The sequence below is a fragment of the Marmota monax genome, unplaced genomic scaffold, assembly GCF_021218885.2.
Source record: "Marmota monax isolate L192 unplaced genomic scaffold, Marmota_monax_Labrador192_F-V1.1 WCK01_AAM20220418_F8-fsc00039, whole genome shotgun sequence".
Taxonomy (NCBI): domain Eukaryota; kingdom Metazoa; phylum Chordata; class Mammalia; order Rodentia; family Sciuridae; genus Marmota; species Marmota monax.
In genome coordinates this window covers 1,707,510-1,733,073 of record NW_026693602.1, presented here as the reverse complement: position 1 = coordinate 1,733,073, position 25,564 = coordinate 1,707,510, and the positions used below count along the sequence as shown (strand labels likewise).

Below are 25,564 nucleotides of genomic sequence, written 5' to 3'. Positions count from 1 at the left end.
CTCTATGTCTGATTTAGCCTGTGTTTCCCATATTATTTCATAAGTGTCCACTTTATGCTTCACAATTGTGTCTCCTGGTGAATGCAGTGAAAGTACCATGCACTGTAGTACATGAGGGTTCAGTTGTCCTAGTCCTTCCAATCAAAGGTTCTCTGTCACTTGTTGAGATTGTGTTCATTTTTTAAAAAAATTAGCAGGGAGAGAAAAAGGCCTGCTGGTGTAGCTCAGTGTTAGAGCGCTTGCCTAGCATCTGCAAGACCCTGGGTTCCATCCCCAGCATCATAAAAATTAACTGATCTAGTAATTTAATTAAAATTATCTGAACCATTCAGAGTCCACCCTGAACTCACTGGTCGGATTATTTGTTTGATATATTTGCTTAGTTACAAAATGAACTGATAAAGTGTGCCCAGATTAAAACACCCATATAGTTTTTAGCAAAACCAGGAGCTGTTTTAGTTAAATAGTAAAGAGGTAACTCAAATCATACTATTAATTTTTTTTTTCTTTTCCTTAATACCTTTATACTTTGAAATAAATATAATACAAGAAAGGAGGCATGAGAAAATACTTAATGTGACAGGGAAAGCTTTGTAAAGTTATAACCATTAAGGAAAACATTGTTGAAACCCAAGTTCAGATCTCAGAGCCAAGTTTATCCTTGAATCAAAACTGTAAAACCAACTGTCTTACTTGGTTGTGAAATCCTTCTCATTATTCCTTAGCATCAGATGAGTGTTTTAATTTCAAATTCTGTGACATCAGATAAATGACTTAATCTGTTTTCCAGTATCTCTTTTTAAGTGAAACTCATAAGAAAACCTTTCTGTGAAATATGGCTCAATTAGTTTTGGAGCCCCATAATACTAGTTCGACACCTAGGATAACTGAGTTTTGTGATTTTTCTTCTTAGAAAGGGCCTACAGCAAATGAGTGACATTCTGGTCTTGTTTACTAGCCCAGTTTTAGACATCAGCTGCTGTAGTTTGGAGTACGTATGAGTTTTTCAAATACTTCTGAGTAACTGAAACTGCAGAAATACATAGAGGGCTGATATCTGAACCCTTATCAGGTTCCTTATCAGGAACCCTTGGCTGTCATCCAGTGCATGGTAGCTACATTTTCATCAGACTCTTTCTGTAACTATAGTATTTACTGTGTACCAAACATTACATATATTAATAGAAGAGTAACATGTTTAGCATATTGTGTAAAATGCTGGGAAAGCAGATACATCACAAAGACAGGACAGATGGTTTTGACTACTTCAACTCAAAGTTTTATTTTTCTACTGGAAAAGTAATTTTGTAAAGTTTGGAAATTTTTTGTAAGATTACCTATCATGTTTTCTCAAACGAAGTCATTATATAGATGTACCATATTTAATCCCTAAATGTACCCATGCCCCATCACCCTCATCCTGCCTCTAACACGATACAGCAGCTATCTGAACACCAAATGCAGTCTTCATATTTTATTCAATTTTGTCCATTTGTGCTGCTCTGTAGTAGCTTAGAACATTAGTTATGGTATTGATTTTTAAAAGCAGTGCAGGATTTCTTATGGTATTTTTGTACCTGTTTTGGTTAAAGTATGTTCAGGTCTGCGACCTTACCTTGGTAAAGGAAGTGTCCAGAAGACTAATCCCAGGGAGCTCCTACCCTCCATGCGTCTGTTTTTGGAATAGTGATATATTTAGACTTTTTTTTTTCTCCAAGAGATCACCTAAAGAAGTTTTCAACTGTGATTAAAACATAACGTGCTTTAAAAAAAATAAAAAAAGATAAGACTACATTTTTACAATACTCAGCACAGGGGCTGCTGATTAGAATAAGCAGCATCCTCCAATTTTTCCTCAGAGGGGAGATGAGACTGGCTCAGATATTTGGAGGGTGAATGAATGATACGAGTAAATATCTTGATAAATAGGTGTTAAAGTTTGTGCTTTGAGTTAAACTTGTTGCAGTTTATAGGAAGTAAGTATGGAGCTCCTTTTTACTCCATACTTATTATCATGTGGGGTTTTTCCTAAGTATTCTTGGCCTACAAGTATGATTACCATCATTACATCATTATACTCATCTTTATACAGCAAGACCATTACAACAAGTATAAACATTTTTCAGAACTCTGCCTTGACTTTTTAGAATACGCAGAGGAGGGGCTGGAGTTGTAGCGCTTGCCTAGCATGTGGGAGGCACTGGGTTCAATTCTCAGCACTGCATAGAAATAAGTAAAATAAAGGTCCATCAACAACTAAAAATGTTTTTTAAAAATAGAATTAGCAGAGGATAATAATCTTGTGAATTACTCTTCTTTTGATTTTGAAGCTGCCCCCTGAAAATAGTAGCATCATCTATAAAGCTTTTGGATAAATAAATACTGTAGGTTATGTCAGACCTGTAATAATACAGAAGGTAAATAAAATGTCCACATTGAGTTCAATGTCTGTGAGCATTACCTACAAGGACACCTGGTGTGTGCACTTTTCAGAGAAGATTGCATCTACTCAATTGAAATGTGGACTCTCATGACAGCCTTGACCATATTGGAGATGACCCACTTCTGAAATACATTCAGTTGTTACCTTTTCACTTTTAAAGGACAAGCAAAATGTGAGATGGATCAGTGAAACTCCACCAGCTCTAAGCACAAGGCAGTTCCTTCACATTCATTCATTATAGATTTTAAGTGCTTACCCATTACAGGATCCCCTTTGCTGGGCATTATGTCTCCAAATGCAAGGAATGAAAAGCTTGCCTCTCTGCAGAGACTCACCATGTAGTGGAGGAGGCAGAAAAGTAAACACGTTCTCATAATTACCAGGGAAGGGGCTGCGCTGAGGTAAGCACTTGGCATTCTGAGGGAAGCTTCTCTAAGGAAAGCCTGCAAGCCTGCAAGCCTGAGTAGCAATTAAGGTGGTTGAGTAGGGCAGCCAGCACAGGGGCTGCTGATTAGAATAAGCAGCATCCTCCAATCCTTCCTCAGAGGGGAGATGAGACTGGCTCAGAGTGGTGGGTGAGTGGGAGGCCAAGAGGGAAATAGGCAAGGACCAAAAGAAGGAACAAATGCCAAATGCCTTGCAGGTGCCTCATCTCATGGGTGCTATACCCATGAGGTTGGACTTTATTCTGTGCACACCTTAACGGATTGGTGCGCTCTGGAAAGCTCATTCTGAATTAAGAATGCAATAGAAGAAATGATTGTACTCCTTCATGTAACATGTTAGAGACCTCACCCTCTTTTCATCATCTCCCTCAGAGTACTTTACCCAGTTTTCCAAGACTAGGTTTCTCGAAGCATTAATTGGGACAGGATCAGAAGGGAAAGGCATACCCCAAGTCTGTTTCTGGCACTCTCAACTTATAGGACTTATAGTGGTTTTTTAGAAGCATTCAGGACACTGAGATTGTAGTGGAGGCCATGTAGCCATGTGAGGTGAGTTCCTCACTTTTAGAGAAACAAAACAGGTTGGTGAACTGTACTTTCCAAAAAAAGGAAAACAGACATCAAACACAGGACTTTTTTTTTTTTCCCCCTGTGGTTTGCATTCTACCAAAGCATCCTGCAGTGTGTTGCTCGCCCCATAGTGGGAGAGAGTGGTAGGGTTTCAGTGAGGGTCCCTTCTCTCAGGGTGATGGTTTGTACAGGTTATTTGTGATTTTTGCAAGCTGTTCCAGCATTCTTGGAGGCAGTTCCTTGGAATAAAAATCATCTCACTGTTTTGACATCATGGGCTCTAGGAACTTTTGGCAGTTTAAAAGTGTCTTCCCTCCTCCAGGAAAACAAACAAACAAACAAACAAACTAATGGTCAAGAGCAAATCAAGGGGAGGCTTGGGGACTTTTACATCTAAATAGCAAACTTTCTAGAGTATGATGTTTTGATTTTTTTTTTTTTTTTTAGTAAGCCCCTAAAATAAGTTACACTGATGAGGTCAAAAAGCAGTATAGTAGGAAAAAAGACCAAGAATTCAAACATCTAGAATTTTTTTCTCTTATTACCATTAACAACCACTCCCTTCTATTAAATGAAAAGGGACACATCAGTTTACTTAATTAATTTTTGCATTAATTTTCTTATTTTAAAAACATAAAATCATCTCTAAAACAGAATGCTCCTTAGTTTTAAAATCCTGCAACTCTATGACACATAGAAACAAATTCAGTCTGGGATTGTGGCTCAGTGGTAGAGCGCTTGCCTAGCAAGTGTGAGGCACTGGGTTCAGTCCTCAGCACCACATGAAAATAAATAAATAAAATAAAGGCATTGCGTTCATCTACAAGTGAAAGTATATTAAAAAAAAAGAAAGAACACAAATTCATAAAAGAGATAAAATTATTGCTGAATATATAGATAGCTGTGTGGTTTTATAGCTGGCCAGGCCAGCACAGTATACATTTATTTATGCTTCTTAATCAGGGGGACCACCTCCTCTTTATGCTTCCTGACCCTTTACTATAAGATGTATTTAGTGAAAATTTATCAAATAACAAAATTATTTTGAATCCCATATACCTTCAGGTGATAGAGAAAAGAGACAAAAGAAAAATTTGAAGTAGTAAAATATCCTTATTATTTTAAGAATAATGTGAAAATTTGATAAAACCAAATCTAGCTTTAGCTTATATTTATTAAGTTATACATTCGAATTTTTTCTTAGCCACTTCAAAATGAAGTGCAAGAACTTTTTGTGTCTTATTTATTTATTCATCAATTTATTTGTTTTGCAGAACTGGGAATCAAAAGCAGGGGCACTTTACCACTGAGCTGTATCCTAGCCCTGATCGATCAATCTATCTATCTATCTATCTATCTATCTATCTATCTATCTATCTATCTATTATTTTGGGACAGGTCTCACTAAGTTGCCCAGACTGGCCTCCAACTTGCAGTCCCCTGCCTCAGCCTCCTGAGTAGCTGAGATTAGTTACAGTCTTGTACCAGTGTGCCCAGCATTGTGTCATTTTAAATGTTGCATAAAGTAAGAATATTTATCTAAAGTTGTAATTTAAATGTGAAGGATTTTTTTTCTTAAGTTTTCATATTTCAAACAAGGCTAGTTTAATGTGCACTGGTCTATATATTTGAGCCATGGTGTTAGGTAGTAAGAATACTAGGGTTAAAGATACATCTGCTAGCCAGGCACAGTGCACATCTGTAATCCCAGCAGCTCAGGAAGCTGAGGCAGGAGAATTCAAGGCCAGCCTCAGCAACTTAATGATAGCCCTAAGCAACTCAGCGAGACTCTGACTGTAAAAAAATATAAAAAGGGGCTGAGGATGTGGCTCAGTGGTTAAGTCCCCCTCAGTTCAATTCCTGGTGTGGTGGAGCAGCAGGGGGGATACATTTGCTTTCCTGTAGGAGATTTCCTTGATAATGAAAACAAACTTCTCTCTCTCTTTCTCTCTCCATATATATATATATATATATATATATATATATATATATATATATATATAAAAGATCTGGACCAGAGAGTCAGATTTACCAGGTTATACTCAAAATTGGGTAGCAGATCGCATGATCCAGAGTGCCACCCTCTCTAAGGGTTAAAGCACGAATAGGAATCTCACCATGGTCTGTGCTGCTTGCCAAATTGTGCTGCATTCTTTATTCAGGCCTAGTCTGGAGAAAGCCAAGTCGTAACTGGCTTGAATTTAAAGGTTGAAGCTTCAGTTTACTCTCAGAATGTGAGAATCAATGTGGCTCATTTTTGGTTTTGTTTTAGTCTTCTTATTTCTTCTTATCTGTGTTCACTGTTTTCTATAGCAATCAGAAAACATTCAGATTATTTGCACACAGAGGAGACAGGCAGAGATGAGAATGCTATACACTTGGACTCCTTTGCCTCCTTTCTTTTCTCGTAAGTCATATCAGGCAGCCGTTGGGGCCTGACTTTTCGGTCCGGAACATAAATGCTGAATTGAGTTAGGAAGGACTTAAAGCTGCCAAAATGCCTAAGTGACACAGGCGTTTCCTGCAACATTCCTGGGTTGTGACTTTGACCTGAAAATCAGTCTTAAGCTTTTTATATAGCAGAACATACCTGTAAGTTTTATAAATGCATGCACTTTTAAAACCTAAGTAAAATATTATAGTTTTCTAAACAGCCAACCAAGGAGCCCCTGGGCATGGTGGCACACATCTGTAATCCCCGCTTAATGGGTAAATGAGGCATGAGATCACAGATTTGAGGTTCACCTGGGCAACACAGCAAGACCCTGTCTCAAAATAAAACTTAAGAGAGCCGAGGCTACAGCTTAGTGGTAGAGTGCTTGTCTAGCATGTGCAAGACCCTGGGTTTAATCCCTAGTACCCCCACCAAGCGCACACAGAAAGAAAAGAAAACAAGAATATCCTGGAAAGGGAGTGTCTTTTTAGTACTGTGGCGGGGGAAAAAAGAAAGAAAAGATGAAGCTCCCTGATATCATGCATCTGCTTCTGCCTTATTTGTCTCTCCTTAGATCACATGACTTCTTTGAAAAGTCCTTATTTCTCATAACATGCGTTCTCACAGTCACTGATATTTCGCGTGTTTTTCTTGTGACCAATAAGAATATATTAGTCATGAAGGTAAAAAGGCCTTCAGAGAAATGTAACTATGTCTCTATTTAATGTGTACAGTCCTTAAAATGTAGTTGAGAAGACACTGGACACAGCAAACAGTACGAATACAATAGCTAAAGTATGGGTTCCAGACTGGAATAAGAGCACAAACCCTCCATGTGGATTCAAAGGATCCCTGTCCTGGCACTGCCAGTCAGCGTCTGGGTGACTCTGCAGGCGCCAGCTGCTCGGTGATAACATGAAAAATCTGTTTTCCTCCTGTCTTTCTTACCAAGTCTCTGGGAGGGTTCAGTAATTTTTAGAATACCGAGTGCATAAGAAACCCTCGATAATTGCTTGTTATTAATGATGAAGTACAGAGATATTTCTCAAGGCAGTCTTAGAGGATGTATTGTAGCTTGATCTTTGTATAGAAACGAAAGACAATGGATTAGTAAAGATTGACAGTGAAAGGGAAAAGGACTGAAATTTTAAAGTCGTGCATGAGAAAAAGAGAAGAAAACCGTTTAACCAGAACAGCCCACAATTCAGGGGACAAATGGGACATTAAAGACATTGTGGCTTGTTCTCATGGCACCTTCCATATTCTCCATGATTTCCCTACATTACTTATGTGAATTCTGTGTCGTCTGTAAACTCACTTGGTATCTTGAAATGAAATTCATTAAATAAAACTCGAAAGTACCTAGGTACCATCATGCACTCCTCTCACATGACAGGGCCATTAGTAGCTCTGATGGTTTCTTCTGTTCTTTTGAGTTTGAAGATCTTTCTCCTTGTTGGAGAAGACCATTGCAAGATAGGCATTGTCTTCTTCTTTTTTTTTTTAATCTATTAACATTACTTTCTCTTCCTTTACAAATAGTAGGCTTGTTCCTGCCTTGTTTTTCTTCCCCTAAGTGTAAGTTTTAAAAGAGGCTCCGGATGATTTCTCATAGACCTCTGATAATTCTCAATCACAGCCATCAGGCCAGCGTTCATCCAAGCTTAGGTAACGTTCTCACTGACCTCTATTAGTTACCATTTTGTGCTTCTCATTTTAAAAGTTGATACATTGGCCCAGCATGGTGGCGCACACCTGTAATCCCAGCGGCTTGGGATGCTGAGACAGGAGGATTGCAAGTTCAAAGCCAGCCTCAGCAACTTAGTGAGACCCTTTCTCCAAACAAAAAGGGCTGGGGATGTGGCTTAGGGAGTAACCACCCCTGGGTTCAACCCCCCAGTTCCAAAATAAAAGTTTGACATATTGGCAGATCTTCAGCATTTTAAGACCAAATACAGATGGACTCTCAAAATGCAGCCCTGAGATTTTACATCTAAGGATCCAAGAAAGTGCTAGTGCTGTTGGAGGTGAAAAGTGGCATGGTTTGGAGGAGAAAGGACAGTTGGGCGTGACTTGACAGGCAGCTGATATATGGACTAAAGAAAATGTGGGAAACCACAGATAGATAGACAGCAGTCATTCGACCTTGATTATTTAACCACACACACAGATAGGATGCCAAGAGTGCTAAGTTGAGAAATGGCACAGTGACCACTGGGAGATAACCACAGCAAAGGAAATCAGGAGGAGGCTGAGAAACTGAGGAAAATGGTTTTTTTTGGGAAGAGGAGGAGTGAGGACAGCTAGTGGGTAGACACAAGCAAACCAAAAGTAATTCTAAAGTTACTTTGTAATTATTAAATATCACATCATCCATGTCAACTGAGACATTCAAGGACGTGTAGCACCCAGAGCCATATCCACATATTCCAAGTAACGTCAGCTTACATACAAGTGTGTGATGAGCACATTTCTGCTTTTCTCTAGTTGAGTTGCCTAGCTTGTGACTTTGCAATCTGGGGTGCTAGAAGATCTCCGGCTGAACTGGAGAGTTCACAGGTGCTCAAACTCCACTCTGTTTCCTAAGGCGCTCTTGTTTTTCTTCTCCTAAGCTCCTGGTTATTTTTCATATACCTCTGATAACTATCTGTATCTTTAAAAGGGAAGTACATACAAGAGGAAGTGAGGGGAAAGGGAAAAATAATACAAGGGGGACAAATGAATGACAGTAGAGGGGGCAGAGAGAGAAGAGGGGAGGGGAGGGGAGGGGGGATAGTAGAGGATAGGAAAGGCAGCAGAACACAACAGACACTAGTATGGCAATATGTAAATCAATGGATGTGTAACTGATGTGATTCTGCAATCTGTATATGGGGTAAAAATGGGAGCTCATAACCCACTTGAATCAAAGTGTGAAATATGATATATCAAGAACTATGTAATGTTTTGAACAACCAACAATAAAAAATAAAAAAAATAAAAGGGACAGAGGTGAAGGCAGTTGTGGTCACAGTACAAGAACACCTCCCTAGGAGGTGGCAGGCTGGCAGGAGCCTGCTGTGACCTGAGCAGGTCACTTAACCTCTTTGGTTCTCCAGGGAAATCACGTTTTTTTCCTAAACTTACCTTCTGCCTCTTGCTCTTTTTGAAGGGCAGCGTGCTGTGGGAGTTTAAAGAGCGGACATCTTTTAGAAAAAATGTCTTATCATTTTGTAGGCCCTGGATAACATGAAGGGTTAGGGAGTATATCTTGCCCAAAATATGATTACTCACATTTTAAACTACACCTGCCTCATTTCTGAATAAACTCAATGTTAATTATTTAACTTAGAAAATGGGTAAAGAACTGTCATTTTAGCCTGAATCTTTTGAGGTACTGGGATTGAACCCAGGACCTTATATGCATGCCAGGCAAGAGCTCTACCACTGAGCTACATTCCCAGCCATCACCTGAATCATATCTTAAGAAACTTTTTGATTTCAATAGATGAGGTGCTACATATCAACCTCTGACCAGCAAATTCTAACTTACCATCTGGTAGATGTCACCTCAACTTTGTAAATTCTAAGAATAAATGAAATTTGGTACCACTGAGAACAGGGTAACTTAAATTACTGATCCCATGATTTTGCGACTCTGGCATCCAGACTTCTAATGGGGAAAGGTGTGAAACCAACAGCTGTGAACAGGGTACTTTTTACAAGGTTTTTTGGCAATTCTTATAGGTGACAGAGAAAATGATGACAAGTGCATTTCTGCTTTCCAGTACATTGTGCTGAAGCTGGACAATCACCAGTGCCAGAATGTAAACATCTCCTCCTTGGAAGATGAAGTCACTGGGCAGTTACTCTGTATCCAAGGGACACAGACCAATGTTGGTCTTAGGTTAGCAAATATTGTAGTGGCCACCAGCTTCTGTACAAGGTCCTAGTCAGGAGGTGCAGGAATAGTCAGATTTGGGTTTTAAACCTTCTGTACCAAATGAAAAAAGTAGTATCGTAGGGAAGCAGGCCTTAATACTTTCTCATGAACACCAAACTTCACAAATCTGACTGAGGGATTTCGTCATGTTTTATTGGATCCAGTTTTCTAAGTCATGTTAGAAGAAAAACTAACAGGGCATGTGTTTTTCCTCACTCCCCTTAAATAGCGATAACAACCTGGCTGGTCTCCCGCTAAAATACTGCCACCCCTTATAACCCTTGACTTCTTACCTTGTCGCATGTGCCTTCCTCCTTCCCCTTGTGCTGAGCATGAATGATGTGTAGCAAGGTTGGAATATTTTCCACAAACAATTTATGCCTTGGAGATACAACATTTCTGCATAGGGCTCTGCTGCCTTTTTTCCAGTTTAAATATAACATTATATTAAGAGAGTCTTCTTTCTACCAATTAGGTCAAAGTCCTAAAATTTTAAGACCCAAACCCCATGGTTTAGAGCGAACTGATTCACAAACCATAGGTGACTTTGCTACAAGAAGAAAGGGTATGTACTTTAGCACCGCATGCTCTCTGGGGCGCTGGGAATTTTATTATTTCATGTTTTGATTTTTTTTTGTGTTTTTTTTTTTCTTAAAAAAGCAAAAAAAAAAAAAAAAAAAAAGAGGAGTCTTAAATACTACTGCTGTTGTACATAAAGCTTCCCAAAGCATGTTATTTCTAAAGTGAATGCTTTTCATAATGCACTGATTCTACTTAGCCATTAACAGCAGCATGTTAGATATCAGATAATATATGATATTCAGTCTTGTCTTGTGGCATTATTCTTTTAATGTTTTACGCAATGAAACATTGTTTTCTTTAAGCTTGTGAACTGCTTGTGATTTCCAGTTATCTTACACACACACACACACACACACACACACATTTTATTTCCAGGTATTTAATTATGCCATTACTTAGATAAATTACTATTAGCCTTTGGGTGTCAAAAGAATAAAACACTAAGAATTATAAAATACATTCAGTCAGCATAATTCTGTACATGTCTAATGTAGAAAAGCAAAACTGTTTTAACTCAAATTTAGTAAATCAACCTGCATTATATTTGAGTTAACAAAAATACCTATGGGCCCCAGGGACTCTATATAGTCTTTTGAAATGACTACCTATTTTGTAGTTTGATGGTAACTGTAACCTAATTGATTAAAATTTCACATACATCAATAAAGACTAAGGAAACATGGCAAAGTGAACGTTTTTCTTGCAAGTGGCAAGATGAAACATGATTGAGATATTTATTCAATGCATCTGAGCAGTATTCTATAATATAATTAATATTTAAAAATGGTATTTTCATTTTTCTGCTGACTCTGTACCTTTCTGAAAAAAAATTTCAGTCTTGACTTTAAGGAAAGGGCCAAAAACTCTGGTACAAATTAGTTCTAATAACTGTTTACTGCAGTAATGAGGTAAATAAGTAAAGGCCTCTAATAAATAAAGCTAAAAATAAGCATTACTTAATTTTACTTAATTTGGTAAAGGACTCATTGGTTAAATTAAGCTAAAAGTTTGGAGTGATTGTTTAAAATAATTATGGCCTTAAAGCAGAATTTGAGTCCAAAGATATAATTTACTCTGTTTTGTTTCCAGATGGTGTGTAAATTGATTTAAAAGATTTGATAATTAATCCTTTTGGTTTTAGCAAAATTTTGTTCTGGATTTTACTAAATTTTTGGTTTTAATACTTCCTATGCATCATTTTACCTGTTTAGTTGTGTAACTGATGCTTCAGTATTAAAAAATAGTAACATTTTTATGTAGATTATTACATTTCTATATTGAGGATGAAATTAGTAAAAGAATGAGTGAATGAAATAATGAAAAGTATGAATCAAGCAACTATAAAGGAATTGAGTCACATTATTTTTTCTTGTTCACATTTAGATTACACTCACAAAACATTAAATTAAGAAGCAACATGCATGATGGAGCTTAAAACAATCATGAAACATTTTTTTCTAAGCATTGAGCTGTGTCACATCATGTAATATCCATGAACTTTGTTTCATGTGTGAAGCTAGCTGGTCTCGGGTATATTCTATTATATAAAAATTGAGAGGCAGAGGATCTTGTTTGCTTCCCAAAGTTCTATACCAATTCCTCCCTTCTCCCTTTCTTTTCAGCCAAGCCTGCACCTTTAGAAATAAAACCTTTGCCAGAATGGGAAGAATTACAAGCCCCAGTTAGATCTCCCATCACAAGGAGTTTTGCTCGAGAGTAAGTACTTTATTTAAAAATACATAGTGTAAGGGCTGGGGTTGTGGCTCAGTAGTAAAGCACTTGCCCTAGCATGTGTGAGGCACTGGATTCAATCCTCAGCACCTTATTAAAAACAACTAAGTAAAATAAAGGTATTGTGCCCATCTACAACTAAAATATATTAAAAAAAATACATTGTATAACATACTATCTAGAATTTTCATTATTAAGAAATTTATCTAGACCATTTGAGGACTCTTGTGTAGTCAAAACTATTTTCATTAAGATACCAAGATGTCATTTGCCTTTTCCATTCTTTGTGTGCAGTGGAACTTCCCAGATCATGTGAGTTCTCATGATATGTCATGATATCATTGTGACAATTAATGTGCATTTGTGTACTCTTGTATTTTTAAAATATTTCTATTTTCATTTCTGATATGATAAATACCAATAGAATAATTCATATTAAGTTGAGGTTCTTAATATTTTTAAGAGTATCAAGGATTCATGGGACCAAAAATATCTGAGAACTACTGATCTGGAAAATATAGTAGTTTCTTAGGGGATTACTTAATTGAGATTTATTTACATATACCTATGGGGAAATGAGAATAATTTTACAAACTTAGGAACGTGCATTTGTGTTATATGTATACCTAGAGGAAGTTTTTTAAAAAAATAGGAATTCTTAAATCTTTTTATTGATATGAAAGTTTTTACTTCTCTACACATCACTAGTAATAACTTATCTTTTGTCTGTATTACACAATATAATTTGACGTCCAAATCTCCTTTTATAATACATCGGTGTTAGTTGCATTTTAATGTGTATAATAAATTCTATTGTAATTAATGTGTACAATCAATGTAAATGAATATTTCAGAAGGGATGCACACCTTCATTTTTATTTGGGGGAGTGATTTCAGAAGTTTTCATCAAGGTTTACATATATGATGATAATTTCTGTGATTAGCTCCTCTAGGTTTCCCTTGTCCCCACGGCCGGATTCAGTGCACAGCACAACGTCAAGCAGTGACTCACATGACAGCGAGGAGAATTATGTGCCCATGAACCCCAACCTGTCCAGCGAAGATCCAGTATGTAAACTCTTTGCCTGATCCTCTCCTTTCCTAAGCGGTGTTTTGCTCTAATTTTCCTTCAGTCTATAAACTTTACCCTCATGTCTCTTTCTTCCAGTACTTAAGGGAACACAACCAAAGACAACATGGATAAAATCTAAAACCAGTAAAGAGTCAAAATTTAATATAACTGTAAATCATTGAAAAACAAAAGTTTCTGTTAAATCAGCTTTCTATTACTATAACAAATACTTTTTAAACTAATGAACTTATAAAGAGAAGAAGTTCATTTGAGGTCACAGTTTTAGAGGTTGCAGTCCAGGATTAGTTGGCTCTGTTTCTTTGGCCTTTTGTAGTATATCTTGGCAAGAGCAAGTGGCAGAGCCACTCACTCACCTCATGGCCAGAAAACAAGAGAGAATAAGAAGGGAGACCAGGATCTCAATCCCTTCAAAGGCATGCCCATGAAGGCCTCAAGAAATATAGTAGTTTCTTAGGGGGTTACTTAGTTGAGTTTTATTTAAATATAAATAAATCATAAGAATCATTTTACAAACTTAGGAACACGTGTTTGTGTTATATGTATACATAGAGGAAGGTTTTTTAAAAAAAAATTGGAATTCTTAAATTTTTTAATATTTATATGAAAGTCTTGTACTTCTCTACGCATCACTAAGCCCTCTAAGCCCTGCCTCTTCAAAGTTCCACCACATTCCAGTAGGACTACAATAAGGACCAAGCCTTTAACATATGGGCTTTTGGGGGTGCATTTCCTGATCCATCTATAGCGGTTTTCTAGAAGTACTTCATTTAAGATGTGCTCGGTTTTTGATACTCTTCAGAAAAATATACTGGAAGTATTTGATAACGTCTTTCTCCAGGCCCAAGTAATGACATTCTTGTGGTGAGAAGGTCTTATACAGGAGATTCTTGATAATCTTTCGAGAATAAACCCTTGGGCTTAAAGATTAAAGAAGACCTGTTATAAACATAATATTTTTAAGGTTGGCTGTATTGCCACAAGGCATGAGAACTTTATCATAGCAGCAAATGTTTTGTTTCTCAGAAATCTAAAAAATACTTCAGATGTTTCAGAATAAAAACCAATTTTAATTTTTAAAAATAATTCTCTTTTGCTTATTCTCTTATTGTATCTTATTATATAGAGTATCTACTAGACCTATTTAGTATCTACTAACCTGTTTAACAGTGACTTAAGAAAGAAGTTTCTTTCTTCCTCATGCAAAAATCCAGAGAGTCAGTTGAGAGCTGTCAGGGATTACGGCCTCTTTAGCTCTGCAAGGTAGTGTCCTCTGCGTGTAGCTCACATGCTCATGGAGTAAGGTCATGTTCCAGCCAACAGATTGACACACAGACTGCAGGGTAGGATGGGGGACAAAGGGAACAGGAGCAAAGGGTTCAATCCAGCAGCTCATAAAAAAGGTTCCTGAAAATGGCCACAGAGAAACCAGAACTATGGCCATTTTCAGACACAAAAGGGTCTGGGAAACAGCCTTTTTTCAAAGGGTCATTGGACTCACGTAAAAGTTCCATCATGGAGCTGTGCGCGGTAGCACACACCTGTAATTCCAGCGGCTTGGGAGGCTGAGATAGGAAGATCGTGAGTTCAAAGCCAGCCTCAGCAACAATGAGGCGCTAAGCAGCTCAGCGAGACTCTGTCTCTAAATAAAATACAAAATAGGGCTGGGGATGTGGCTCAGTGGTCGAGTGCCCCTGAGTTCAATCCCTGGTACCAAAAAAAAAAAAAAAAGGCTCTATCATGGGAGAAGGGAGAGCAGTTGGAGAACAACAGGATAAGCAAATATTGAATATCAAATTTTTGAGTCACATTTTGGAGGTCTTATTTTCTTTCTTTGTTGTAAGCTCAGTTCAATCAATGAATTTGTCTTTCATTCTGCATAGACTTTAAGCAAAATAGGTCCCTCAGACACGTATGTCAGCAATCATAATGAAATGATATGGAAAGCTCGATTTGGTGCTATACTGGTTAACTTTAAAAATGAATAAATTTATGAAATATTCAAAAATAATTTATAATATTTAAGTCAACATTGAATTTGACTGTAACTAATTAGACCAATAATGATTTTAGAGATTACTCAAGGCAGAAAAATTTTTACTGACTCTTAGTTTTTGGATTCAATTTTTTTTTTACTTGTTGAGTAGTTGTTCTATCATTTTTTTATTAATTTAATTTGTTTTCTCACTATAGTGAATAGACTCAAGTAAGAGAATCAGTAATACTTCATCAGAGTAGATACTGTCACCAACTTTCATCTTTAGGTAGTTGAACCAATTTTTTTTCTAATTGCAAAATAATAATTGAGAGTATTTTCTGAGCTAGAAGAGATTTTATATTTTTGCTCAAAATAGTAAGTAACCATAAAAATCTTAGGAAGACAATGTAAAAGCCTGAAAATAGAATTTGTCATAGGTGAAGGTAAAAGACCAGAAAAAAGACCATTATAGTCAAAAGTCAAAGGAAGTAAAAATATGTATTTTTGTACCTATGACATTAAACCAGAAAACCACATTTATTTGCCAGGAGGGATGTCTAAATAATCACTGATGGATTGCTGAAGAACTTTGGTCATAAGTGTTAGAAATGACCAAAAATGACCCAGGTGGAAATATCTGTCTACCATGTTCAGTAGAAAAGTCAACTGAGCCATGAGTGCCAACTATAAGGCCTCCTTGTAGTACATGTAACTCTTCCTTAGAAAATTATGTGATCATTGTAACAATATTGGGAACTTAGTGTACTAATGAAACACCATGGAAGTTCACTGGATCTAATGCATGCTGATGAAGTCAGTAATAAACTAATCTTAAAGTTCTAAGTTGAGACAGGATCAGACCATATCTGGTTTATTCATACAATGAAGACCAAATTCTTGAAATTGACATTTTACAGCTCATTTCCTAGGAGATTATGTCTGTCATAGGCAGTGAAACAGTGAATTGGTGATGCTGTCCACTAATTTGTATGAAGATCAATGTCAAACATTTGAACCCTTAATTTAATACCTGAAATTTAAGTGATGGTACACTATTACTAAAGACATAAATTGTTACATAATAACAACATACATATCCTAAATGATCTTACATGTTTTTTGAAGAATTTTAGAAAAATCTAGCATTACTGTTTTGTTATTTAATTTACAGAACACGATATAATTTCCACAATTTTCACAGTTCCTCAGAAAACTATTTTGGAAACACAGTGGGTGAAAGGCTAGAACACAGAGGGAGGCTGTTCCCTGTTGAAACCGGATCAAGAACAAATAGACTTCCTCATCAACACACAGATTTTAACAATACTTAAACATTTCCAGTTTTAGTAGTCACTAGACATAAAACTTAACTAGCAGTTCTGAGAAATTCTCTTTGGGGACAACTTATTAGGGTTAAATGAGCAGGTCATATGAATTTATGGATTCTCTTTATATCTTTATAACACTGTGAACACTTCTAGGCGTTTCCAGGCAGGAAAACATGGGATGTGGGTTGTTATCCATCACCTTTGAACATGGAATATTGCTTACCCTCCCAGCTGATTTGTTGTGAGAGTAAAATATGGCCTTACGCAGGGGGAAAAAATGACACTGATTTCAGCTTCTTCATGAATTAGTAAAATGGGGGGTACTGTCTTTAGCAATTCAGCTTGAGCAAAATTTTCTTATATTTTTCAACCCTACATGTTAATTTCAATATTTTATTTGCAGTTGTTGAGAAATTTGATTTAAAATTCTTTTTCTTTAAATAGGGTCATTGCATTCACCTGTGCAGTTGCTTGCTTCACTCTTACACCCCACCACATGAAATCCAGGCCATGTGGGGCCCCTCATCAGGTGTGGGCCCTGGCACAGAGTGTGTCACTTCAGAGAAAGGAGCACCTTTTTCTAATTTATAAAAGGATTTATACTGCCTATCAGCAGCCCCACTACCACATGAGGGAATAAACTGAGTATTTTTCTAGCAAATGTTCTTTCCTTTAAACACAACTCTCTACTTTAACTGTAGGTCGTGGGAGACAGGGGTGAAACAGCAACTCAAAGAGTCAACGGAACCAGATTCATGCACAAGTCCCTAATGAGCATGCGGTCTTCCTTGTGAGGCAGCATTTCTAGATGGGCGTTGTGCATGGTGGCAAATCACTTTGGCTCACACTTAGGATACAAAAGAGAGAGAACGTAGGGACATAAGGGCATTTCGCCCTCCTCCTATTTAGCATTGGTTCGAGTTCCTGCTAACCTGATCCATTTTTATTTTTCTTAAGCCTCTAGCTTTTTGGTTCTTGTTTATTGCTATCCTCTATCTTCCTATTTTCTTTATTTTACTTTAGAGAGTAGTCCTATTGCACACTTCCTTTTAGAAAGGAAGAGATCAAACTAAGAAAAGACAGGAAATTAATTAGTTAAAAGAAATCCAGATGATTAAATAAAATAGACTTTGGAATCATTATCTATAACCTTGAGATAATATACTTAACTCAAAACTAATGTTTTTGCATGAAAGCCTTTAAATTAACCGTAGAAGCTTTCTTTTAAATTTAATTTGAAAGCAGTGGGTATAAGGAGCCTCTGCTATAAAAATGTAATTGAGTACAATATAATTTTAATAATGTTCAGATTGAACTTTTATGGCCAGCTGTGGTTTGATTTCCCCAGTCTAAGTTTAACCAAATTTAACTTCTGAAACTACTTTTGGCTTCCTCTCAGTTTTAATACATTTAAAATATTATTCATTAAATCCTAAGAGTTTATTTAATTTTCTAAGCAGACATTTTTTTCTAGCCTTGTTCTTTTGAAAAGCAAGTACAAGGTGAATGGTATATATCAGTGGTGGTGGCTCACATGTGTATTCCTAGCTACTCAGGAGGCTGAGGCAGGAGGATCTCTTGAGCCCAGGAGTTTTAAGGCCCCCAACTCAAATGAAAAAGGATGAATGGTGTGTTTCATGAATGTTTGACGGCTGGTGTTGTTGTGGTTCACTTTCAGAATCTTTTTGGCAGTAATAGCCTTGATGGAGGAAGCAGTCCTATGATCAAGCCCAAGGGAGACAAGCAGGTGGAGTACCTTGATCTAGATTTAGATTCTGGGAAGTCCACACCACCGAGGAAGGTGAGTGAAACCTCATTCCACAAATGTAGTTAGCGTGCACTTTAAACGAGCATTGTCTCCTTGGGGAAACCTTTATTATGTTTAATTTAATGAAGTCTATTACTTAATGCACTTTTGAAAACTGCAACAAAATGGTGGAGTCTGAGTCAGGCACAGTGGCACACGCCTGTAATCCAGAGACCCAGGAGGCTGGATCAGGAGGATCACAAGTTCAAGACTAGCTCAGAAACTTAGAGAGACCTTGTCTCAAAGAATAAAAGGGGCGGGGAAATGTGGCTCAGTGGCGGAGCACCCCTGGGTTCAATCCCTAGTATTCCGCCCCCACCTCAAAAAAAAAAGAAAGAAAAAATTATGGAGACTGATAAAGTAACTTTCTCTTTTCTGATGGTATGGCGGTTAGATATTTTCTGTTCTTACCACTGAAATGATTGCTTAACAGATTCTTAAGGTAAACAATATCTTCATTATTTTTTAGAAAGTTATCTCAAATTATATGTTCTTTCTGACCAAAATTTCAATTTTTTTCTTTTGTTAAGCCCACAATTAGTAGTATTAGTAGGAATGCATTTTGTAAACAGTATTGACTTACATCTTCCTACCTGCTTACCAACTTCTTTGTCTATCACTCTTTTTGTATCTTAGACTCTCCTTCGTGTAATTATTTTTTTCCTTCTGAAATGTAGCCTTTAGAAGTTTCTTTAGTGGAGCTCTGTGGGTGGTAAATCCTTTCCACTTTTTGTTTGTTTGTTTGTTTTATGTGATGTCTTGATTTTGCTTTATCTTGGAAAACAAGACGGGGTTCAGCCGACAGCTCTTGACTGACGGTAACTTTCTCACCACGTAGAAGACACTGTTCCCCCCTCACCTTGCTTCTGTCCCTTGTGAGGAAAGCATGTTGTAGTCCGGTGGCTGTTCCTATGCAGGTCACCTATCCTTTCTATCTGGCTGATTTTAAACTCTTTCCTCTGTTTGTGTCATTTTGCAGTTTCCCAACAGTGTCTAGACATGAATTGCTTTTTATTTGTGCTGCTATTTCATTTTCTGGGTTTGCAATTTTTTCTCAACTCTGGAAAAATGTCATTCATTCATTTTACTGTTTATTCTCTCCTCTGACATTTCTGATTAGACATGTTAGGATGTCTGTATTTTCTGGATCTCTTACCATTCTTTTATAATTTCTGCTTGTCATCTCTCTGTGCTTAATTGGATAGTTTCTTTACATCTTTCACCAAGTTCACTAATTCTCTATTCTTCCTATTTGTTTAGTTTTCAATTATTTTATATTTCATTTCTAAAATACAGTTTGCTGATTTTAACAACTTTGGATTTCTTATTTGTTTTATTCCTTTTATATTTATGCTTTAGTTCCTTTAAACATTTTATAAGTACATGTTTTATGCTGTTGATGCAGTAACTTTGATAGTCTGAAGTCCTTGGAGGTTTGAATTTATGTTTATTGTTTCTGCTCTTTTTTTTTTTTTTTTTTTTTTTTTTTGTTACTAGGGATTAAACCCAGGGGCACTTAATCACTGATCCATATCCCCAGCCCTTTTTTATATTTTATTTAGAGACAGGGCCCCACTGAGTTGCTTAGGGCCTTGTTAAGTTGCTGAGGCTGACTTTGAACTCTCAATCCTCTTGCCTCAGCCTCCTGAGCTGCTGGGATTACAGGCATGCGCAACTGCGCCCAGCTGCTAACTCATTCTTTTTGGCTTGTGTGTTTGTACATTGTCTAATTGCAAATCCTGAGGACCTAAATTTCCTCCAGAAAAGATTTGTATTACCTTTTGCTAGGAACCAGGAGCTACTACTACCATAGTTTAGTTCCCTCCGGGGACCACAGCTTAACAGGATAGCCTTAGGTTCAGCATGACCTCCTTCCCCCAGCCTCCTAGTTGCTCTGCTAGATTGACATCCATCCTGAAGACAAGGTTTCTTTCCATGCCTTAACCTCTCCCTCCATTTTTCTTATAATTAGCTGTTTTCTTTCTAGTGAGCCCAGCAATGCATTAATAATCACATTTAAGTTATCTAGTATCAGGCTGGATTTGGAGAGTCAAAGAGCATCAGCCCATGTAATTGATTGTTCTTGAACTATTGCTTTGCAAAAATCAACAATGAAACAAAACACAAAAAAAAAACCACACATTTCTTAGCTCTGAAAGTAAACACTGGATTTCAAAAAAAAGTCAAGTTAAAGGGAGAATCAATCTGCATATGTTAAGATGAACTATGATACGGCAAAATACATTCTACAGCCATGTATAACTAAAGAGAACAAATAAAAAATAAAAACAAAAAGATGAACTAGGTATTTTCTGTCCCTGTTTCCTATGAATAACATCTCTGGTGGGAGTGTTAGTGTGAATTCTATAATTTTAAATTAAAGAGAAAATGATGTTTAGTTAGGAGAGAGACGGCATTGTTAAATTGAGGTAGTTAATGGTATTTCTTTGTGAGCCAATAGAATTTCAAGAATATCCATAGTGCATGTATGTCCATTTTAAGACTGAATTTCACTCAGTCCAACTTTACTTTTTTAAGTAAAAAATTTTTTTACTTTTTTGTTTTTTCTTTGCATTTTAGCAAAAGAGCAGTGGCTCAGGAAGCAGTGTGGCGGATGAGAGAGTGGATTATGTCGTGGTTGACCAGCAGAAGACCCTGGCTCTCAAGAGTACCCGGGAGGCCTGGACGGATGGAAGACAGTCCACAGAATCAGAAACACCAACCAAGGGTGTGAAATGAATATATCACCTTGCCATTTCTGAACAAAAGAGAACCGAATGTAGAGAGAAATCCTGTTTGAAAATGACGTGACGCTTCTATGCTAACTAGATCCTCAAGTGAGCGGAGTTGAAGTCAAGGGACCCGTCATACATAATCAAGCAGTTGGGATTGGAAATGGTGCTTTGTGGTATCTGAACAATTTGTAACATGTAAATAATGTGGAAAAATAGTCTCATTTAGCTCCCAGAGAAACATTGGTCCCGTGGTTAACACATTTGTAGTATTACTGTATTTATGCACTTTTTCATTTAAAACATTGGTTTGGGTCTTCTCGATGAACCTTAGTGGAATTCCTTTGGGAGTTCTTGTTTTTTTCTCACACTACTCTCTATAACAAATACTAAGTTAACTAAGCTACTTTTAGATCTGGAAATTGCTGTTGAAACTACAGTCTAACAACATGAAAATGAGAAGTAGGATCCCAAATTAGCTTTCTACCTGACATTACAGGTGGTAACCATTAGCTTGAACTACCAAGTCCTCCACTGCCTTTCAGTATGCTGAGGATAATGTATGTATTGGTGTCAGGACCTAGTTCTCTGGTTCATGTACATTTAGTTTTTAATGGAGGGACTTTGTTGTATTTTGTTAATGACAGTGTTTTTGGTTCATTGAGTGAAGATTCTGCCGGGTGGGATCTTGCACCTTTGAAAGACTGAATATAAATTACACTATCAAGTAACCCTGAAAAATCATTGACAGCGTGCAGTGATGACATGCTCTTATGCTTGTTAACATGTTTGAGCATTACTTGCAAAAGGTAGATAATATAACTAATCAGGTACGTACCGGGCACTGAAGTGCTAATACACTGATCAGGTTTAGACAATGAGCTTTAGTTGTGTTGTTCTTCATCCTAAATATTGGTTTCCAGTGTGGAGTTAAGGAAACAGTTGACATTCACTGTTAGTAATAGCAACATACTGTGATTCTTAATTAGACAGTAATTGAGATTTATTACTCTTAAGAATGAAATTCTATCTTTTGACACCATAGTGCCCTTTCTATGATTTTATTTTACTTAATATTCTTCTTGGCCTTATATTTAAATTCCTATGCAATTAATGTTTTATATCTTCATTTAAAAAAAAATAGATGTTATATTAGTGATTCTCATGTAGCACCTGTTGTTTTTCCAGTAAAAGAATTTAGGATTTTGTACTGTGATTTTCTTCACTGCCCCTGTTCGTGAAATATCAGAGCCTTGCTGTAATGTGAAGTTTTCTACCCACGGACCCCTTCCAACCAGATTTCCAAAACCACCAGAGGAATGGCGTAATTCTATCTCACCTATAACATGGTCCTGTGTCACAGATGTCAAGACCACAAACTGTAGTGAGACTACAGTTATATTCATCTTTCTTGGCTTTGCAACACACTTTAGAAAGCAGATATAGTTGTTTGGGGTTCTTTTTTATTACCTAAGTCACGGACAGTCTCTTATGTATTGATTTCAGACTTACAGCTTTTGGGGGGGCATAGAAATGGGGTGCCCACCACTGAGGCACAACCCACTCCATTCAGACCTCTCACTGTTGCCTGAGTACACAGATGTGCCCTGATTTCTGGCCCTTTGGCCCTAGTACTGTGCCTGATCCATGTGCTGGGTTAACTTCCCCAGTCCACAAACTATGTGCTAATTACAAGATGAATTGTAGACTAGTAACATGTGATGCTTTTAAATGTTTGCTTTATTTTAAACAAAAACTAAAACCCAGAACTGAATTTTGAGGTGGATTTTTAAATAAAAAAAGATCTGTTTGATTTTGGTGTGCAAGCTGTTTTATAATAAAACCACAAAATAAAAATCTAAAATCATTGAAATGTGCCTAAACTGTCAAAACACACAACACAGTTGATGTGTAAAGGTACACCATTGACATTTTACCTGGAGGAGGAACGTATTTTGAAGTTTAAAACCCAGTAACAAATATGTGATAAATTCAGAAATAAAAATCTTTCCTTAAACCTGCCTATCTGGAGGGTCCAAAGCCATTATGAATGTTTTCAGTGTAGTTTCTCAACTTTTTTACAAGTTACTCACCATTTTTGTAGATCTACAACACTCTGTTTTTTTAGAATTCTTACCATTATGCTGAAGAATGGAGGGTCTCGGGGATGTAGCTCAATAGTAGATCATGTACTTATTAGCATGTGTGAGGCCCTGGTTCAATCTGCAGCACCAAAAAAGTAAGAGAATTGAAATGTTATTATAAAGTTAGTTTGCTTTAAAAAACTAAATCACATTAAACTCTGTATTAACAAATTAAATTAAAAGATGGTTTCTTTATAGAACTTTGTTTTTCAAACATTTTTCAGGACTAGAATATTTTTAAATTTTTAATGTATTATTTCAATACATACAGCCCCCAAGGTAGATTTTATCTGTATAAATATTTTTCAAGTTTCTGCTTATGTTAAATTGTTAGTTCATTACTATGAAAAACAAGATTTCTGAATAACACAAATGTGGAGTTATGGTGGAGGAAATCTTAGCGGTTTGTGTGCTATCAATAAAACACGAATATAAGTGCTTATAATAACAGTCCAAATACACATCTCTGGAGGAGTCTTTAATTAGAGATAGCTGAAATTATCTTCCAAAGACTATATAAAGATATAAATTATCTTGGTAGTAGAAGTTAACACATAAGCAGTCTCCAGTGTGGTAAAATAAGGTATGTGTTAGGATGTGTGGTTTTAGTAAGTTTTTAAATATGCACTTAAACTAAATTGAATGATATCCTTTTAACTCACCCATAAATCACCTCCAAGAAGCTAGATTTCAGGGAGGCATGGGATGAAAACCACTCATTACCCATGTGATGTTAGAGATCAGAAATCTTTCCCCACATTTGATGTTTCATATCTTGTATTCCTTATTTGACAAAATTTTAAGGTTTTTTAAATTTTATTTATTGATTGATACTGGGGATTGAACCTGGAGGTGCTTTACCACCAGACCACATCCCCAGACATTTTTATTTTTATTTTGAGACAGAGACTAAGTTTCTAAGTTGCTGGGATTATAGGTATGTGCCACCATACCCAAGACAAAATTGTAAGATCTTATATAGGTTTGAATGCCAAAACACAGTTCTGCTTTCAAAAGTCAAAACTCATACTTTAAAAATTGAAGCTATTTAACCCACAGCAGGTATCACTCACGCTATACAAGATGTTTTAATCTACACTCTAGTTTATACACTTTTACTGTGAGCATTTTAGAGAATTCCATAAAGGTACTATGGGTGTGTTTAATCAGATACTAAGTTTAATTTGATATAGAAATGCTGTTGTACATTAAGGTCATAATTTCTTCTGGAGTTTTTATATTTAATTAATGGGGTTCACAATCTTCCTGTTCACAAGTGTGTTTAAACTGGAAATTGAATACCAGTGTTGTTTTTCTTTTTCTACTACTGGAGAGTTGTCTGCTTTCCCCCTACGGAGAAAACAATACTTTTTAAATATTTTGTTAAAATGTTAACTACTATATGCTTATTTACTGTGCCATAGATTCTGATTGTAATTCTCTGTTGTTCTCGAAAACTCTTAATGCCTCCTTCCTTTGGTCCACTCCAAGTGTGAATGACTGCAAAATTTTTGAGGCTTTACAATGAGGTGCCCCTGTCTGTGGATCATTCTGGTAGGTCTCGCCCTCTGCTGTCGGGTAGCCAGGTCAGTGACAGGGTTGTATACGTGGCCAAATCATCTGGGTTTTCAGAGCAAGAAAGAGACATATATCCCAGGATAACAGTTACTTACAGTCACACTTGATGTTATGCATAAATTTTTATGTGATTTTAAATACTGAACCATGAGATGAAATGCCACAGTGTAAATGAGTATTGATGGCATCATGGACTTGAAAAACAATGTCATATTATTGAGATAATTGTTTTCAGTCTTTCTAAATATGTTTATGTACTACTATGATTTGAAATAATTTAGTCTGTCTTCCCTTCCCATAGATTTATTTTTGTTTAGGTTCAGTATAATCTCTGAGTTTCTATAAACTAACTCACCAGGGGATTAACATAGTTTCTACTTCCTTTACCTAAGGAAGACAAAGTTCTGACCGTTCTGCATGAGCTCTGGAACCTAAGTTGATTATTGATGTCTTCCCACATTTCAGCAGCAAAATCTTATGTATAAATTTACTTCTCCCCTTTTGCACATCTTCTTTTGTAAAGATCCAATTGTAGATATTTTATGCTACCCAAATAAAAACTTTCAAACAGTTTGGTTTCAGGACCTTTGAATAGATGATAGAGATTGTGAACTAAGGACACATACATGTGTATTTGCAAATATTTTAATAAGGATGGATAGATGTTTATTTCCAACCCTTCCATAAAGTGTGCCTGGATCAGAACCTCAGTTCTGCTATTAATTGAACTTATTACCCACATCTTTAGGGTCACACATTTTCTGCACAGAGATTTCACT

The 25,564-nt window shown here is 36.6% G+C and overlaps 1 protein-coding gene across 9 annotated transcripts in view; it reads left to right on the top strand.

Moving 5' to 3' along the window:
* The window catches only part of Gab1 (GRB2 associated binding protein 1), a 116,963-nt gene extending 91,608 nt beyond the window's left edge, over nucleotides 1–25,355 (top strand). For 7 of the 9 annotated variants that reach the window (XM_046459560.2, XM_046459559.2, XM_058584049.1 and 4 more), the window contains 5 exons: nucleotides 10,291–10,380; nucleotides 12,020–12,113; nucleotides 13,073–13,196; nucleotides 18,203–18,325; nucleotides 20,912–25,355. In XM_046459560.2, coding sequence (XP_046315516.1) covers nucleotides 10,291–10,380; nucleotides 12,020–12,113; nucleotides 13,073–13,196; nucleotides 18,203–18,325; nucleotides 20,912–21,070 — 590 coding nt within the window. In that variant the 3' untranslated portion in view covers nucleotides 21,071–25,355. The remainder of the gene's footprint in view (nucleotides 1–10,290; nucleotides 10,381–12,019; nucleotides 12,114–13,072; nucleotides 13,197–18,202; nucleotides 18,326–20,911) is intronic. The other 2 variants (XM_046459561.2, XM_058584046.1) reach the window with 1 other exon arrangement.
* The last annotated feature ends 209 nt before the right edge of the window (nucleotides 25,356–25,564 follow it).